The sequence below is a fragment of the Netta rufina genome, assembly GCF_964035555.1.
Source record: "Netta rufina genome assembly, chromosome: 7".
NCBI classification, from domain to species: domain Eukaryota; kingdom Metazoa; phylum Chordata; class Aves; order Anseriformes; family Anatidae; genus Netta; species Netta rufina.
Window position 1 is genome coordinate 34,709,080 of NC_140130.1, and position 17,449 is coordinate 34,726,528.

The 17,449-nt window shown below is 39.4% G+C and overlaps 1 protein-coding gene across 1 annotated transcript in view; it reads right to left on the reverse strand.

Annotated features, from left to right (window-relative positions):
• LOC311211677 ((E2-independent) E3 ubiquitin-conjugating enzyme FATS) overlaps positions 1 to 17,449 on the reverse strand; it is a gene marked incomplete at both ends in the record, with an annotated part of 62,904 nt that overhangs the window by 14,551 nt on the left and 30,904 nt on the right. The window contains 2 exons of the mRNA XM_084290575.1: positions 556 to 840; positions 14,654 to 15,731. Coding sequence (XP_084146701.1) covers positions 556 to 840; positions 14,654 to 15,731 — 1,363 coding nt within the window. The remainder of the gene's footprint in view (positions 1 to 555; positions 841 to 14,653; positions 15,732 to 17,449) is intronic.

Here is a 17,449-nt window from a genome sequence, read left to right on the forward strand (position 1 = left end):
TTTCTTGCAAATATATTGATACTAAAGCCAAATTCATCTACAGTATGATTCGGTTGTCTTCTGCAAAACTCTCTTATGCATGAGTTCTGCTACTCATCTCCATTTTAGCTATTTGTACAAATGTGGGAAATAAGACATACATATAGCTGTTGAATTAGAAGAAAATATCGGTTAAGTAGTGAAAGCTTGCTGATAAAAAAAGATTGCAGAGGTAAATGGTATCTAAACAAGGTTGTAAAAATAACCTTGGTTACGGTGTTTCTTGCTCAGACTGGGAGTGTTTGACTCTGCAGTTTTAATGTTTTTTCAAGATTTTCTTGAACCTACCTACAAAGTAAACCCATCTTTCTCATTTTCATTTTGTTTTCTATTAACCATAGCAATGTATACAGTTTGATTAGTTGATGGGATCTCTCACTAGATGACTCATACTCAGCACTTAAAGCTGGACAAAAATGGACTGAATTTCCATTATTTCACTTTTTTCTTTGAGACTGATCTCATCTTATTATTGAAACCATATTCCTAACAAGCACAGCAGGATTTGTACCTTACTTTTTAGGAGCTGGTTTTGCCTGTGAACATTTTCTTCCAAGAGGACTCTTGATGAAGTTTTTGTGTTGCACATACTTTTGGAGACAGACATTCTTGGTTTCAGGATGCCCTGTGCTTGGATCTCTTTGGGTATGGAGGTGTCCTTGGAGGGATCTTTGTTTTTCAATGAGCCACCAGCAGCGGTTGTCCTTCTGGATGGTGTATCCAGAAGAGAGGCAGAGGCTGTTGTGCCTCTGATCGTGGTGGCGCACTGCTTCCTCTGGCTTCCAGACGACATTTGTGTTCCTGTGAAAAACAGGGGAAAAAAAAAATCTATAGCATGAGAACTCTATTATTGTTTTCAGCCCTCTGTTCCTCATCATTTTGATTTCCAGCAAAACTGGAAACTGCTTTTAGCCATATATTTTAAAAGTTGTAACTGATACAAATATTATCATGACTGCCATGCAGCTGTACTGCAACAAAATGTTACTGATAGAAATAATCAGAGTATACTCTTCATAAAAATAAGCTTTCATTCTAAATAATGTATGTCCAATAGACAGTGTGGAAGGAGTCAAGAAAACTCTAATGCAAATGTATGCCATGTGGTTTTCCCTCATCTCTTATTCACTTAAGAGAAAAGTTTCAGATTGGTTAAACCTGGTCAAAATTATAATTATGGATCCAGTCATGGCTGTGATGAAAGCTGAGGTCCATGAGGGTTTGGGGTCAGGGTTTTAAGGTCTCCATAGTGGGGTGCCTGCCTCAGAAGCACCACTCATCTCCAACATGTTAAGGTCCATGTTCTATCTCTCTACAAAGCCATGGCAGGAACCAGCAGCAAAAAGGTCCAATTTGTACAAGATTCACTTTCCCCTAAAATTGTTTTCATGTGAAGGATGTTGCACAACATCTGCAACTGCAGAACCTTGCCATGTCAAAAGCAACGGAGCACTCTGCTACACAAACCTTGAAAGACAATTCAAACAGACCATCACTACAGCCTGCAAAACCCTAGCAAATGGAAAGTGTGGGTACATGAGCACATAGAAGTGACCATTCTCATAGCTGCATCTTAGGTAAAGTTCAGAAAGAAGAGGAAGTAATTACAAAGATATCAGGAAAGGGAATTTAAAGAATTGGGAACAGCATGGAAAGGGCATCAGGATCAGCCAGGGGGAGGAAAGACAGAAAGAGCAGATGGGAACTATTTTAGGTCCCTATAAACCACTCCCAGAGGTTCCTAAAAGGCAGACACCCACACAGCCACGAACACAGCATGACTCTGCTCTTGTTTTTTAATACTGTGCAAAAATTACTAATGGCTGTCCTAGTCACAGGCTGGCTGAAGATCTGAAGATTTACGTAGGTGGAAATGACTGATAGCTGTTAAAAATTTGGTGAACTGAGGCAACTGGGAGAACTTGGAAGTGCAAGGTAAAACAAACAAACAAACAAAAACCCAACACAGGTGGTTTCAGTCCTAACCATAAAGACAAACACACCAGGCAGTGATTGTCCCATTTTTTACGTGGACATAAGACATTTTACAGAGTACTGGCATTTCATGACACTTTAAAAAGTGGCCACATAATTCCTCTCTCCTCTGACTCATTCCCAACAGCTGCCCCTCTCTAAACATTTCTTCCCTGTGTCTCAGATGAGGACAGAAGGAAGATTGCTGCTATCTTTGCCCTCTGATCCAACTGAAAAGAAGGGATGGAGTGGCACATTATGTTAAACCCTTCTTTATAGTCATTAGGTAAAATTAAATCCTGCAGTGAGGTGTGGGGTATTTTCAAGTCACTTTCCCAATACTTAATCTACTCCTAATTAGATGGGAAAAACGCTGCCACAAAAGGATGGTTTCCTACACACCTTAATGATCTGAATAACTCGTGCTTTGTACTGATCTTCCTGTATTTTGGGGAAAATCAAAAACACTAAGGTACAGTTTCTAGCCTCTTCCTTAACAAGCAGAGCAGATTTTTTTTAACATAATTTCACATTTCTTTCTGTAAACTGAACTGTCAGTACAGGGAGGAGCCAGCTCCCCAGGGGAGTCTCTGGTGAGGAATCCCAGAAGGTCAGCATGGACAGAAAAAAGAACTTTTTTTCTAATTAAATTCATTGAGATGAACCACATCCTAAGAAATATCACATCCATACAGAAAATCTGGTCAAAGCAAGGCAGTGCACACAAAGCTCACATATTCTAATCTAGCAATCCAAGCTCTCCCACTTCTCTCTGGTATAACCGATTTTTCTCCTTGCTTTTCACACATTGCAAATATTTGCCTTCTCTTTTGTCAAACCCCATCTCTCTCCTCTCAGAGGAAAACAGTTTTGATGCAAATACTGTCAACAAACCAGGCAGACACAGTTTTGTACAGCCCCTCAGCTGGAGCTCATGCACATGCAGTGCTCTGCTCCCACAGTCCCTGACCGATCCTGTACCTGCGGTTACAAACCGTGTTTCTGCAAGTGTTTCATGACATACAGAGGGAAAAGACATTGAGACCGATTAATGGTGTCATGGGCATCAAAGAGTGTTTGTGGCAAGAGGTAGAAACAGGCAGCACAGTAGGAGAAGATGAAGAAAGCAGCAGGTAGCATTAAGTAACTGCAGAGCAGCAGAGAAGGAAGTCTTTTCACAAAGGCAGCCAAGACACTAGAATTAGGGAGGGTGGGAGGAAGGAGGGCAGCTCAGCCACAGAAAGAACTTGAATGGAAAACAGATTATCTCTTTAAATCATCTTTTAAATTAAAATAGTTTATTGGCCAGCAGAAAGCAGAGAGGAGACAAAAAGAAAGTGGGAAGCAGAAGAGTTCCTGCTCCTCCAAAGCAGCATCGCAGTAGGAGATCATTTGCCTTCATATCTAGAAATGGTCTGCACAGCAAATGCGTGTGTTGTGAAGCCAAACAGCTTCTTCACCAGACTGTCTTACTGCTCAGCAACCACCGCTGTGTTCCCAGTACCGGCTATTTGCTACTGCTAGGCATCGGTATCCAAAACTATCATCAGGGGGATGAGAACAGGCTGAAAGGTGGCAAAAAAAATATTTGGGACCAGAGGTGTTAGAGGAATCATCTCCTGGCCACCACTCCTCTGTAACATCTGAAAACATGGGCCAAAAAAACATTAAACAAATAAAATGGGCAAAAGAAAGAAGTGGTACCTGGAGCACTCATCCTCCATTTACCCCTAACTACCAGACCAGCTACTTGTGAATATTGGCTGCTGAGTGTAAGTACAGTAACCTTCAGAAACAGAGAAATTAAGCCCCAGGAACTTTCTAGTATATAGCTGAAGTGGAGACAGCCTTCCCTTCCACACTGCACCTTTTCTCCGCTAAAGGAAATGCCACCAGTGGCATTCTGCCCACAAGGTCTGGGGATTCCCTGCAAAGACATATCATTAGGACAGAAAGAAAATACAGGTATGAATGGAAACAGGAATGTGATCTGAAATTACAAAAAAGCTAATGGCTGTTTCTTAGTATTTTATTGTAACACAAGGTTGTCTACGAATAATAAAAAAATAATAATAAATAAATCTTAAGAAATTCTGCTATAAGAACACTGCACCATTTCTGCATGAATATTGTCTACCTTAGATCTTGTATTAGTATTATAACTAAATCTTAGTCATTAGATCAATTATTAGATACACAATAGGGTTTTTTGTTGTTGGTGGTGGTGTTTTTTGTTTTTTTTGTAATTAATTAAGGTAATAAGAAAAGGTGCACCTTGTTCTTGTCTGACATTGAAGGCAACCAGAATAATAACGGAACCAACTTGGTAAAATCTTTCCTCTAACTCCCTCTTGAATTAACCTTTCAATTCAAAAGATACACCCAGGTGCAGTCAATCCCCGGGAAAACACAGCAAAGCAACACAGACATGGGCTCCGAAGACCAACTCTCTCATCCTCAAAGCAGCTGTCAATTACCTTAACTAACAAATGCAGATGCAAATGATATTCAGGGGAAGAAAAAAAGAAAAAGCAAAGGTACTGAAAGGTAAGATCACAGAATTTCACTCTGTACATTCAGGATCCATTTTTAATATGCCGTGTGGGGAATTAGGGCTGTTACTCTCATTAAGACTATCTGGAATCATATATCTAAATCCCCACGCAGCAAACTGGAAATATATATACCCCTCTGAGTATAGCTAGAATTGCAACTGGATGACTAGTAATATATATGTTTTTTCTATTATCCGAGCTGAAGAAAGACTTTAAAACTAATGAACAAAGACATGCAAGTGCAATGCCGTGGGAGATACAACAGAACAAAACTCGAAGAAAGGGAAAGCAGAATGACGCTGTCAGTAAAATTCAGTGAATAGGTATCCGAGTTGTAAAAGCTCAGCTGCCTATAGGAGAAAAAGTTAAGGAACAAAATCATAATTGAATCTGGAGAGAAGTCATTTTTGCCTCTGTGCGAGAACCAAAAAGACAACAGTTCAATTCTTAAAGAATGACTTGAAAATCATGTGATGTTGGAGGAGTTAAAAATATTCTGTAAAACCAAGACTAGATTTTCAAATTTATTTATTTATTTATTTATTTTTGTCAAAGAATCCTTGATCTCTGAGTAAAATGACCATATTGTTTTACTGTAAAGTATCTTTTTACATTTTCCTCTCCTCCCTTCAGGGGGTTTTGCTAACAGGAAGTGACCTTGTATTAGAGCAGGTTAAGCTTGCCTTTCCTTGAAACATTGTCAATTCAGGCAAGCATACACTTTTCCATTGTTACTACATTTTTTTTCCTTTTTTTCACTTTACATCAGGATAAAGCAGCTTTTCATACTTTCATATAACTCTCTTCCTTGTATTTCACTGTGGATTTCTGACAATTCACGACAAAATGCTTCTTTGAAATGGCCAAAGCTCATCTTAGCAGACGCACAGCACCACAAATCCTCCACGACCACCAAGTAAGCCTGACAAGACATGGCTGGGGAAGGAGACACACAGTGATGATTCCCTGTGTGTCTTTAATGACATCAAGCATCACCACTATAGGTAGGCTCTACATTATACATGATACACCAACTACTTTTTTTTTCTTTTTTTTTTTTTTTCTATTAGTAAAACTCCCATGCCCTGGGCTGCTGAGCTCTCCCAGACCTCTGTAATGGAAGCTGACAATGCCAATACCTCAAGCAGACAGGGTCAGCGATTAATATACCTTAAATGTAAGAAACTTCTACCGTTTTGGAGATTTAGACCCAGGCCTGCATAGGCGTAGGTTGTATGAGCAGTGATGCAAAATCCAAACCAAGACTGCAGCCTACTGATGACAAAGACTGATGACTCAATTCCTATCATGCACCAAGCATTACCATTGCTAAGCCATACGGTCTTATAAGTAAACAGACTGCATCATCTCAACAGGCTGGTAACACAGAAAAATGGAAACACTGAGAGCAGTGACAATATTATTAGTTATTTCAGTGTTTGTCAAGGCATGGAAGATAGGAAGGATAATTTATCGTTCAGATCACAGCTGAGGAAAGGACATTGCTTTTAATCAGTCAACAAGCTACAGTCAGCAAGGAATGCTACAAAATTCAGACATTTTTACTAAAATTTCTGCTGATCAGCAGCGAGACCTATGCCCCAAACTGCCTTTTGATGTTTGTCAAATGGCTTGTTTGCAAGAGGCAGTGTCAGGACTGTTCAGCATTAACATCCATGGAAACTATCCATGTTGCAAAAAAAATCCTGACAAAAATGTAGCCCTGCCTGTGCTCCCTAATCAAAATGTAATACTTAACAAGGTTTACTTTCCAATAGAGAGCTGAGGCTGGATCCTGAAAAACAGGGTTTGGCCACGTCCTCAGCTCCAGTTCTGGAGCTGTCATGACCGAAAGGCAAAACAACTTTGCAAGCTTAACCAAAGAGAATCAGCCACGCTGCTACTCCCTGTGAAGATGTCATTGTACCTGTGTTAATGCTTCTTCAAACAACCCTGCCCAGCAAGGATAAGGCTTCATTATCTCAGCTATATCAGTAACACCTCAAGCTAAAAGGCTAGATTAAAAAATTATCACATTAAAAAAAAAAAAAAACAAAAAAAAAACTTTTTTTTTTTCCTTTCCTATTTATTTGCTTTGGATTTTAAAATGATGTTGACAGCTGCGGACACATTTCTAAGAAGGAATATGTTGTCTTTTTTGTAAAAGCTAATATTTGATTATAGAAAGTTGCAATCATTTAAAAGGGAAAGCTTATCAAGTGTACCTAAGGGCTATTAAGCTTCAAACCTATAATCAGTCCAAAGTAGGAAGAGCTTCTTGATGTCAAAAAGCAGCTTGTTTACAGAAGGCTTTTGGCAAAATTAGAGTGGAGTCCAACCCTTGGCTTCAGAGCAAACAATCTCATAATGCGCTTAATCAACGGCACCTAGCAATAAGTCTCTTTGTGGTGACTTCCAATTTATTTTCTCAAAACACTTTGCAAATAATTCACTGATCTTCTCTCTCGGTGTTAAATAAGCAGACGCCACTTTAAATATGGAGCTAATACCTAGCGATGTGGTGTTTAGGACAGGATGTGATGCACTGATTCCTACGGCGCATGGAGAGGCTTGGTGGAACAAGAGCGTAATTTGTAATGACTACAGCAGCCAAAAGGAAACGCTCCTGCCTGGCACCTGCAGGAGATCATCTTACACTCTGACTCATGAGCGTGTGCGATTGCTGCAGAATATTTCAGTGGTCAGGAAATAATCCACCCACATTATTTGATTCGACTGCCTGCACCAGTGCATTACCAATATCCAGCTAGTCAAGAATCGCATTTGTATATTTTGTTAGCATTTTTCCCCTTTGATTCCTATGTGCTGGGACAGCATAAAAGGAAAAATATTCCCTTTTCATTAAACCTTTCGTAGAATCATAGAATATCCTGAGATGGAAGGGACCCACAACAATCACTGAGTCCAGCTCCTGAAACCTTTTATAACTTGGAAGTTGGTCAAGCACCTGATAATTATTTTCTCACTGATGCAAGTTGATCTTAGATTTTAGAGTCACACCTTTAATCATCATTTTTCTTGTCATGCATTTTGGCCATGCTACACCAAAGCCGTGTCTTTAACAAGCCAAGGACTTCCTGGTCCTTAGACAGAGAGGATCTCTGTTCATATTATTAACAATCAGATGAATGGCTATTGAAAAAACTTCAAAACTCACTGCTGTACTTATGAGACATTCTCTGTAACACCTGCATAACAAAATCTCAGAGTTGGATGTCCATGCTTGCATTTTAAGGATGTCATCTTAGAAGCTATCGCGTGCTGTTGTAGTGATTCAAGAAGTAATCTGATGCAGTGTGACTTTTTAAAAAAATATCATTCTGATTTAAAACACTTAAGTGGTGATTTGCAGAGTGAGAAATGCATTGACCACTTGGTATTCTCATCATGTCTAAGACACCTAGTTGTTCAGCTCTTTCTGATAATTTACCACAGCCAGACTGAGCCAAGTATTCATTTTGCAGACTGCAGAAGAGTTGCTCCTACACTAAACCAAGAATGAAGAAGGGGAAAATTAGGCCCTTTACTCTAGTGGCATAACACAGTCACTGAATACACATAGCCCTTCTCCTTTTCTCTTTCTTTTAATCATTATTTTATTTATTTTAGTATCCACTGCTTTCCTGAGTGTTGACAAGTGACTTGCCCCCTCCAGATCCTTTCACTTCAAATTGTTTTTACCAACTCTGGCAGGCCAACATAGAAATGGTTTCTTCTCACCTACTCTGAACAAGATGGAGAACAACAGAAAAATGAAATCTTTAACTTTCACATACCAAAACCAGGAGGGCTTAACTTTACTTTGGGTCTTCAGCAGACAATATGATTGTCTTGGGGAAAATAATGCTAACTCAGCAGGTTTGTTTCTGGAAATTCTGTCCATGATATCATTACAGACATACAATAACCAACCCCAAAGGTCCATGGCTGCTTGTTGCCTGAAACTGCAGAGAAATCGTTAAAGAAATTGCCACATAGAAAACTATGAGTTCACTAATCACAGCCAGGGGCACTGTGACATCTAATCAACCACCACTGAAGCACCAGTCCTGTCACTGGAAGCCAGTATCCATACAACGGGACACAAGGCCACATCATTCTTATGAGTCCCTGAGTTTTTTCTCTTTAAATAAGTAGAGTAAGAAGAAATGCCCCACAACACTGTTCTCTAGTTTTTCCTGTTAGACCCAATGAGCCTCCTCACCCCTTCCTTTGTCAAACCAAAGGATGGGCAACTGGCAGTCAGTGTTTGAAACGAGGACCAAAGCTCAAAGGTTCACTCTGTAGAAGTGAAAAGGCCCTCCTGAGAATAGGAGACATCATTCTAAATAGGGATTAAAAAGCTCCAAGATAAGGAGGCACCACTGCTATTGCCCGTCACACAGGTTGGGGTCTGTGTTGAAGGGTGGGAGCATCTTCTAGAGTCACTCATAACTGAGGGCTGCAATTCCTCACTGAGTTTTCAACATCTATAAGGACGAGTCTTCAGCTTCTCAGCGTCTGATACAGTACACGAAGGTCACATTGCAGCGTGACAAAGATCCAATGACACAAAACGTCTAGACTAAAGAAAATTGACAACCTCCTCAATTTTAAATTTATACCAGATGAAGTGAAACATCAAAGGAGACCCTTCTAATAGGCTTTTTGGCATGTGGTGCTTTGTTCTTAACAAGTCAGCACCAGCTGCTATGTCCATAATGCCAAGTCAGTAATGTCCCTGGCCAGATTCTCGGCTGATGTAAATCAGCGTAGCTCCTCTGAAAGCAGATATTTCTATTGGTAGACATCAGCCAAAGATCTGACTCCTCATGTTTAGCAGGTGCATGCTAAAGTAAAATCTTCTGTGACATATTTCACATTTCTCCTGTCTTCGCCATCACTACTGCTCTACACATTCTCGGGCTGGAGAGTTAATTAGCATCAGCTGTAGGTACTCAAGTTTCTATACAATAAATTCCATACTGTAAGGAACAACTTTCTTCTAATTATATCTTGTTTATGTATAATACATATTTATGTGTACATATATACAGATGGGAATGCACTAACCTCGTATTCTAGGCTATTATGTGGTGACTTCCCATAAGCAGAAAGTCAGGTGAGAACATCAGGTAGGCCACATTCATTCATTGCAACGTTTCAACTGCTATTTAATAGTTGAAAGTAAACACTACTAATACTCTTGATTCTTAAGATTTCGTACTGATTTCCATTAGTATATATTAGTTTAAAGGTGACCTCCAAATATTTGCCTGATATACAAACGTCTCAAATACCAGAAGCTTTCAATATATTTTTAAAACTAAAACATTCTGTTTTGCAGATAGCAGCATATTGAAATCCCACAGCACCTCCTGTTTTGATTTTACTCCAATATAAGTATCAATACATATATATGTAACTATGAACACTATATTAAAAAAAAAAAAATACAGTCTTGAAACAAATTAATATTTAGTTATTTCCTCCTTAGCAAACATCCTGCTAGATTCAGCACTTGTTATGAAACTCTTCTTTAAGAGGAAACAGAAATCTATAACCATCTGGGTTGTCCAACACCCCAAAATGCCAGATCCCAGTTTTCCCTATAAGCTGTCTTCTATTGCTTTAATTAAGTAAATTATTCTTTCAAGTTACCTAATATTCTCTTTGGGAAAAGAATATAAGCAACTACACTACTAGCTCACCCTTCTGTCTCATTCACTGATTTAAATGTACTTTCCGCCTCCTGAGTGCTGCCGGCTACCACTATTTTCCATTCCTGAATTCTGCAGGAGAAGGGGTGCTGGTAGGGCAGCCCCCCCGAGACTCCCCCATGCCCAGCACATGCTGCCGCCCCCACCCACAGTCACAACCATCCTCATTGCATCACATTCACCTCCAAACGCTGACTCATGAGCACATCATAATCCTCATGCCCCACTTTCAGCTATCTTACGAGCAAGGTGAGCGCTGCATCCTCCATGCTCTCCAGAGCTGAGCATGGGCTGTGACAGCCCGTGCAGCACCCACCACCTCAACTGGATTTAAATTTCTCTCCATCACAGCTATTTTTCCTTAATAACACTACCTGGCAGTTCTGGGCACATCAACAAAAGAAAAACACAGGTGTAGACATTATAAGAGCTGAAGTGCTAGCAGAAATAACCTATAATAAAACTTTGTTTATAACAAAGCTGAGGTTTGTGAAGGTGCTCAGGCATCAAGACATTTATGATGATCTAAGCTTAAACAGATAAATTCAGATGTTGGCTATGTAAGATTTATAAAAGTGATGATTTTGTCTAATCAAGAGGTTAAAACGAATGTAAACGTGCCCTTTTTCCTTCTCCTTGCTCCTTTTTAATAATTCAGCATAACATCAAGTAGGTAATATATCATAAAAGATGGATGTAAAGCTAGATATTCTTGTGGAATATATTCTTCATGAAAGGTAGGTGAGAAATTAAGTTTAAAAATGCTCCCGTCTTCAACAGAAACAAGACTAATCTCTTCATTTTTAACTTACCTTGTATTTATGAGACATTAGCTACAGACAGTAAAGGAAATTGCTGCATTGACTTAAAAGCAGCGTTAGCAAGTTCTGACAGCTTGTTAGAAGTAGTGATTGAAGGCCAGCTGATCCACATCGACTGCCTGTGACAAGGTCCTCACAGAGCCTGGCCCATGCTTATGTTGGCTGTATCTCTCTGAGTTGGTTCCTGTGGTTCTCAGTGGGGACATTTCTCATTAGTGGTCACATGTGCCCCTTATGCTCCCCACAAGATTTAGATGCTGACCACTCATTTAAAGTGAATGCAATTACCTCCTACTTCTCTATGCCCTCCCACAGCTGAAGACTGACTTCACACGCAACCTGGATTTTCCAGCACTTAAGAGTCCAATTTCTTGCTGGCTAATGGAAGTGAAGCACCAAAAGCAGTGGAGCCAGTAGATGACACAGTCCGTAGTGGTGAAGTCACAAAGTTATAATCCGTCCTTGGGATGATATAACACAAGGCATGGCTTTGAATGCTAACTAAGACTGAGAGTTTGGGATTTCTAGGTATAATTACCAACCATGAGCAAAGCCCAGGATTTACATTTCATAATATGCCTAAAATATCCTTCTGATATACGGTAAGATGTGGAAATATATACCTCTGGAGATTATCTGGCCCAAGCTCCTGCTGAAAGAAGGGCCTTAGGTTAGGTTATCCAGGTCCATGTAAAGCCAAGTCTTGAACATTTGGATTTCAACATGAAATAGTATGAGTAATACTATAAGGAGAGTTGTCATTACTTTAGTGAAGTCACAAGAAAAATTAGGAAAAGGCACTCCAAAGAGACCATGACAACCAGCCAACACCATAAGAAACAGCAAAGCTAGCCCCTGTGAAACAGAAGTATGGGGGTGCTCATTCCTCTTCAGGTACTAATAAGACAGCCTATACATCCTGGAAACTGCATTTACAGATTTCATACAGAAAAGTCTATTTTTCTATTTTTTTGGCCATGGTGATATGATTACCGCTTGAATTTCTGCTGGCAGGAAGCTATTGCCTACAGCTGCAAACTAATATAAACTCAAACTTTCTGGGTCATCAGAAATGTGATGGACAAAGAGCTCTCTGCGGTTCCTTCATCCGTAAGATAATTACATTAAAGTATTAACATGGTGTCAAAAGTTGTTTGTTGCCTCTTCTTTGCTAGTTCTTCTTTCTTCTTAAACATTTCATTTCACAAAAACTTAATTGCATAAGCATATAGCCGACCTTAACATGAATGGATTTGAAATAGTAAGTGTTGGAGGAAAAAGTACCTAAAAAGTACCTGGGAGTCTGTGGTGGTATAAGGGACTTTGCTGATGGGGCAGTTGTCACTTTGCTGTGCTTGTAAAGCAGCATCATGCTATACAGGTCTTGCAGTTTTGAGCTGTATACACAGAAATGCCAAATCACAAAGCAAGAAAGTAAGTTTCCCATTACAGCTTTTATGCCTTTAGATAATTAAAACTAGTCTAGAAAAAAATAATATATATCTATAAATAAAAATAAAAATAAAAATAACAATAAAAATAAAAATAAAATAAAAATAAAATAAAAATAAAAATAAATAAAATCTGTAGGACCATACCAGATTTACACCAGAAAAGAATATTGGACCTAATAGATCGCTCTCTCACTTCCTTGTTTTTTCAAACTAAGGAGAACTCAGCTTTTCATTTTCTCCCAGGTTAAAATTGTACCAAACGCCTTTCATTTTAATGTGCAGTGTGGATGTCTCATGAATTTAACTGAGTTTCTCATGATCTGTCACATTTAATGGCTGACAGCTATGCAAGAGCTCATTACTTTGGGAATCCTGGTGAGAAAGGCTGTTCTTTTGAAGCATTATACTGGCTGTTTATACAAATTTCACACAGGAAAGTTGTAGTAAGCTGATAAACACCTTCTTATATACTACAAAAGGTCTGATCAAGAGAAGCATATATCTTTACATTCTACATTATTGCTTACACAAATGGTGGAAGCAGTTAAGAAGGTAACACTTCCCATATTTATTTACACCTGTATTCTTGTGTACACAAATGGTGGAAGTCGTCTGTCAAAAAAACAGTATTTCTCAGCCAGTTACCTCACTTATTTCCTTTTTTTTCTGTAAAACTGGCAAACCACAAGCAATCTTCTATTTCACTTTCTAGTTACTTCTAGTAAAAGTGATCCTTTTACAGTGACCACTGTATAACCAAGCCCATGACAAATCTCAATATTATTTTAATCCTTGTTTCTGTGATGCATCAAAGGGAGACTTTGGGTGCTGCTGAACAAAGCCTTGAATACATAGTAGTGCCTATGATAATTTCAGAAGGGCATAGTTACTTTAAATTAAGCTGCTATACAATAACGTTTCTCCATGGAGGACCCTGAACATACTGATAATTTTCTTTAGTGTTAAACAGGAGGCCTCTGAATAAAGCAGTGTCTTCTTGCTATTTATTTCTTGATAATTGCAAGAGCAGCAAGTGCAGAAGTAACAGCAAGGTGAAAAGGAATTGCAGGGTCTGGGTTTTATACCTTGTTCCAGCCCATCAGACAGCATGCAACTCCTTATCTTTCTTTCTCTCTCTCTCTCTCTCTCTTTTTTTTTTTTTCTTTTTTTTTTTTTTTTTTCCCATTTATAAGCTGGTAGGATGTGGGTACAAATGAAATTTAGGAGATGGCTTACGCTCACAGACTGGCCCTTAGATGAAAAAGGATGTGTAAGTACAAGGTAATTGCAATTAATTGTAGCCCAAGGTCGCAGGATACACAGGGGGTAAGTTTCAATCTTAGTGCCTTTGGTAAAAAGCAGACTCATTGACATTCTTCCCATCCACGCTCCCTTTCTGGTGAGTCAATAAACTCAGCTGTGGTTATTCAAGTGCACTGTAAAATAGCTGCTGCAGTCCAGTGCAGCAGGAGCTATACCACTCTGGGCACAAAGCAATCCCCACGGTATCTTTCCCTTTCCTGAGAGCAACATTGCGAAGAAAATTTTATGTTTGCAAAATGCTTGGAGAGATATGGAACAAATGTGCTAAAGATTTGCAAAACATTTACCTGGAGCCATCACTTACAAACACCCAGGCTTATTACTATGGCCTTCTAAATAACAAATTCCAAAAGCAATATTATTTTGAGTTGTAAGGAACACAAAACCAAGTTCAGCACAGCAACCTCATTCTTAATCTCACATCTTGAAATCCAGCCCTTCCAGAAAGACAATTATTTTGGGGGCTAAGCGCTTGCATGTTGCTGAGAGAAAAATAAATAAATTACACTTATAAATGGTTAAAATAGAGGTTTCATGCTGACAACACAGGCAGAGTTTTCTCTGTCATCTGGTGAACAGCATGCATCACTAGCATGGCAAATATATTCGTAGTAGTCCTGGTACTGAAAATGTCTGGGTTGTGCTCTGACTCAGCATGCCTTTGCAGAAGCAGATTACTGTTATCTGCTCACGTAAAATCATTGTGGTGGGTCTGTTCCAGCCTGAACCTCTGCTCCACTGGACTGAGGTTTATGGAAATTACTTACCTGCCTCATCACTGGAATTAGGAAGATGGAAAGAAAATGTAGCTTGATAGCTGCCAGACTGCTTATCGTCATGTTGCTTTGTTGTTATGGTATTAGGTCCTTTGGGTATATCAAATGCTCGAAGTTCAGAGGCACAGACACTTTTCAAAGGGTATTTAGTACCCAAATGGCCCTCATGTGTTGTCTGTTTATTAATTACATTATTTTCTGTTAAACCTGCACTCCAGTTTGTTCTGAGTGGAGCCTTGTTTTCTCTTAGGAGCTTTGTCTGAAGCATCTCCTCTATTGGCTCTCCATTAGCTATGCCATCTACTCCATCTGCTGTTAATCTAGACGAACTACAGTTTATACTGAAGGACAATGTCGATCTATGCATTTTTTGGCATTTAATTCGAGGCTGGACAAGGCACACGTTGAGTGACTTGTCTATGTAATAGATAGTATTTGGACACTGCTGAGAAACCTGAATGTGGACAGACGAGATGAACGAAGGCAGTACTTTCTCTCTCCCATCTCTGCTTTGAAGACCCACACCCTTCTCCTTGTTTCTGTGGTTGCAAAACCTCTCACTCAGCTCTTCACCTGATTTTGAGCAACATTCAGATGCCCTTGATGGAGTGACATTTTGGTTTGCTTGGCCAGGTGGAGGCCAGTGGTGGAGGTCAACAGGGACCTTGCTCAACGTGGGGGATGCAGCATGAGGCTCTGGCACGGCCCTGGATCTCCATGCTGGGTCACTGGAGCCCGCAGCGACACGTCTGGCTGTAATAGTTATGGAGGCAAACCCTTTCCACTGGTTCTGACGTTGTTTTTCATTTGTGGTGGGAGAGTCCAGCGAAGAGGTGGTGTCATCTAAGGATGCCTGAATTTCTAATCTGCTGGGAAGTACCATAAAGGCACTGTTAATGTTGACCAAATCATGGTTAGCCAAAGATTGCTTCAGGTGATAAGCACTGGGCTGTGGGATTGCAGACTGCATCAGCAAAGCAGACCAATTTTCTTTTGATTTATTCTCATCAATCATCTGTGAAATGACTATTGGTGAAATCAATTTCGTACTTGTTGATGACAGAGATTCCTGCAAATGAAAAGATCCAAATTATCAACATATTCTATCATAACATATCTAACTATTTCTCACCTACCATATAGTACCATTGTTCAAAATATCTTGTTAACTTTCTATTCATATTAGGTTTTCTCTCCTCTCATTATTAAAATACAAACTCAAGAAATCAGCTCTGAATTGTCTGTGAGGTTTCACTCATCCAATGTAAAATATATATATATATATTAGTGAACTAAAAAGGTCCATGTGTGTCATCATGTACTGGAGAGAGCACATGGCATCAGGGTCATAGCTTCTCTACAACCTCACTGGTTAAAAGCATGGAAAAGCTTCTCCTTGATCCCTTCACAAAAGTGATATAATTTCCTACAAGGACTACAAGTGCTATTTTAATTCATCAGTTCCTTCTTGCTTGTCATTACTTGTTGACACCTATTAACTGTAAAACCACATATGTCCAAGTTTGACTGACAGTGGCCCAAGTCCATGTGTCTGACCATGACAGTAAACATCTTGATAGACCATATATTACTTCACTTGATGTGACAAAAGGGGTGCTTGTATGTTAAAGATATCTAACAGAGAGTAAACCTGAGCTTAAAATCTCCTGTCATTTTCCACAAAGCTGGTCATATCGGTCACATGCAGTAAAGCATCTCTTTGGTGCTATAAAATGGCTGATTAGATTGCTGATAGATGATAGATGGCTGATAGATATCTTTATCCTGACTTACGTTCCTAGATCTCCTGATCCTGACAGAAAACAAACCAAAATAAAACAAAACAAAACAAAACACTGAATTGTCATTCAGAAATCTGAGGATTTGCTCCATAATGAAAGCTCATTCAAGTTTGTTCAGGGTTCAGGTGCCATTTGCTGGCCTGGACTGCTCCTGCTTATTGTGCATTCATCTCAGATCATATCTGAGCATCTACATCATCTGCTAATCAATGCCAGTGCTTAACAAGTATTTCACCCTGCACTGAAGCCCAAGAGGAAAACCATTGCCGAGCTCCTGTCCCCAATGTCGGGAAATAACACAGAATAATGTCTCCTTTGTAGCTCTTGGGAAGGCTGATTTGGGAACCCAAATATGTAGAGTTAGATTAAGAGTTTATTAACGAGGTGAAACGTCAGGTAAATTTTATCAACCTTTTAAACCAGCTGCCTGTGGTTTTGACAATTCAATAATTTCACAGCCCTAGGGAAAGCATTTTCTTCCTTCTTTGTTTCTTTCATGGCTTGTAACAATATTTGCCTTATATTTTCAGCACTGCATTTACTTCTACCTACAGGTTTAAGATCTTCACATAGCTTCCAAAGCTCTTGACTTCCCTGAGATTTTTACAGGTCACGGAAAAAGAATGTTCCTTGAAATACTTCATTCTGTGGATGCAACTCTTGCTGCAGCAGTTGATTTGGCATTTTTTTTCTTTTGTTAAGGGCTGTACAGTTGGAAACTTCTTGCAAAAGTCCAAAGGCATGTCAAAAATGTTCTCTATTAGCTTCAAATTCAAATATTAGATAACTCACTTCTTCTGCTTGAGTATACATACTATTCCCTCCTCCCAACCTTTGGCAAAGAAATGAATCTTTAAGGTTTGACCAGCTGTCCTATGCTCACTGGGAGTTTTCAAGCCTCACTGCATCTTGTGAAAAAAATATGCACTAACACCAAGTAATTGTGGTGAACTGAAAACCCCAGGCTTTATCTAGAGAACATCTG